Raw genomic sequence first — 1718 nt, forward strand, 5'->3', positions numbered from 1 at the left:
TGTAAAAATCCGCAGAAGGAGTAGTTCAATGATCCAAACACAATTAATGTCACTGATGCTCCCTTATAACTGCTCCGGGAATGGGGCTTCGTCTGGTGATGGGTATAATGGCACAGGTATTGCTCCTAACCCAGCAGGGACGTGTGTGAGCCGGGGTCTTTGGGGAAAGATTTTTTTCTTACCATTTTCCTTCTGGGTAGGAGCCTCCCATCACACTGGTGCTTTCCCAAGGCGGTTTGATGCATGCCACCCTTCCCTTGGCACCACTGGAGCAGCACCTTGCACTAGAAAAACCTCTTCTGTCCGGTTAGCTCAGTCGGTCAGAGCGTGGTGCTGATAACACTGAGGCCGCGGGTTCAATCCCCGCTAGCCTGATCTAGTTGAGAGGCGTCCCAGCCCATGGCAGGGAGATTGGATTAAATGATCTCTGAGGTCCCTTCCAGCCTAGGCCATTCTATGATTCTAGGCTCACAGAGAGGAAAGAAATACAAATGGAGATGCTGAGGAGTGAGCGGAGTGTCCAGATAGCCTGTGTCCACCTCTGTCCCCGCTTTTTGGTGCTGCATCCACTTGGGTGGCTTGTCCTGGGCAGGTGCGAGGTGGAGTGTGATCCTATGGATCGGTTGTGATAAATTTGGAAATTCATAATAAAACCATGGTGTGCTGGTGAGCTCTGGGAAAGGCGTCTTTTTCAGAGGACAGAACTGAACTGGCAAGCATATGAGGGGAGGTGGGGTAAGAGAAGCATTTAAAAAGCCTTAAAACAGCATCTGCCTGAAGTGACGCATTGCATGAGGCTCCTTCGTGGATTAGCAAGACTAAATGCCTGGGTAAATGCATAAATAAGCCCCAGAATTTTCCCCATTTTTTCTGCAGTCATCTTCTCCATGGATGAATCGCAGAAGCCGGTGCCACCATGGCTCTGAGCATCCTCTGCTCATTCCCTCTGGGGGGAAGATGCTCGGGGCGCAGGGGGCAATGCTCGGGGCTCTAGAGGTAACAGGCACATTGACTCACTGTGTTGTGGCAGGAGAGACAGCTTTTTCAATGTGGGTTGGTTTTTTTGCCTAACTCCGACTCAAACCCACCGTGTTTGTCCTGGTTTTGTTCCCCACAGAGCGCAGCTGCCGCCCCAAGTCCCGTGCTTGGAAACATTCCCCCGAACGACGGGATGCCCGGGGGCCCCATCCCGCCCGGTTTCTTCCAGGTAGGCTCCCGCTCCTCCCGATGCTCGTCTTCACACCACGCACGTGTTTGCTTACGCTCTGAGTGTCAGCGCTGTTGTGCCTGTGTTGTTGTTGTTGGTTTTTTTTTTTTCCAAAGGGATGCTAGGGAAGCAGCATGCCCGCATAGCTGACCTGTCTAGGAATAACTTGTGTTCTGCTGTCCTTCCACGTTTGCTTTCTATTTTTTTTGTGGCCTTAAAGCAAATTTCTTTCTTGCTCGAAGAGGTTACTGTGTATTTACAGCCAATGTTTTTTTTCCAAAGCTGCTTGGTTTGTGTTTGGGTTGGGATTGTATTTGTTCTCCGGTCCTAACAGACATGCATAATTGAAAACATTCTGGATTTTGATTCCTGAAACTTTTTCCCCCTCCTCTGGTTAACCGCTTGATTTTTTCCAAATGCAATCACTGAAAGCATTAACAAATGCTGGCTGTGGCTGCAGGCAGGAGCTGGCTCCAGCCAAGTCCCCAAATGCTGCAGAGGCACCTTGTAA

General features: G+C 50.1%; 1 protein-coding gene across 1 annotated transcript in view; it reads left to right on the top strand.

The window, feature by feature from the left end:
• Positions 1 to 1117: 1117 nt before the first annotated feature.
• SSBP3 (single stranded DNA binding protein 3) overlaps positions 1118 to 1718 on the top strand; it is a gene marked incomplete at its 5' end in the record, with an annotated part of 18226 nt that continues 17625 nt past the window's right edge. Inside the window, one exon of the mRNA XM_009866816.1 lies at positions 1118 to 1207. Within this exon, the coding sequence (XP_009865118.1) occupies positions 1118 to 1207 (90 nt within the window). The remainder of the gene's footprint in view (positions 1208 to 1718) is intronic.

Source organism: Apaloderma vittatum, unplaced genomic scaffold, assembly GCF_000703405.1.
Source record: "Apaloderma vittatum isolate BGI_N311 unplaced genomic scaffold, ASM70340v1 scaffold28943, whole genome shotgun sequence".
In the NCBI taxonomy this organism is placed as follows: domain Eukaryota; kingdom Metazoa; phylum Chordata; class Aves; order Trogoniformes; family Trogonidae; genus Apaloderma; species Apaloderma vittatum.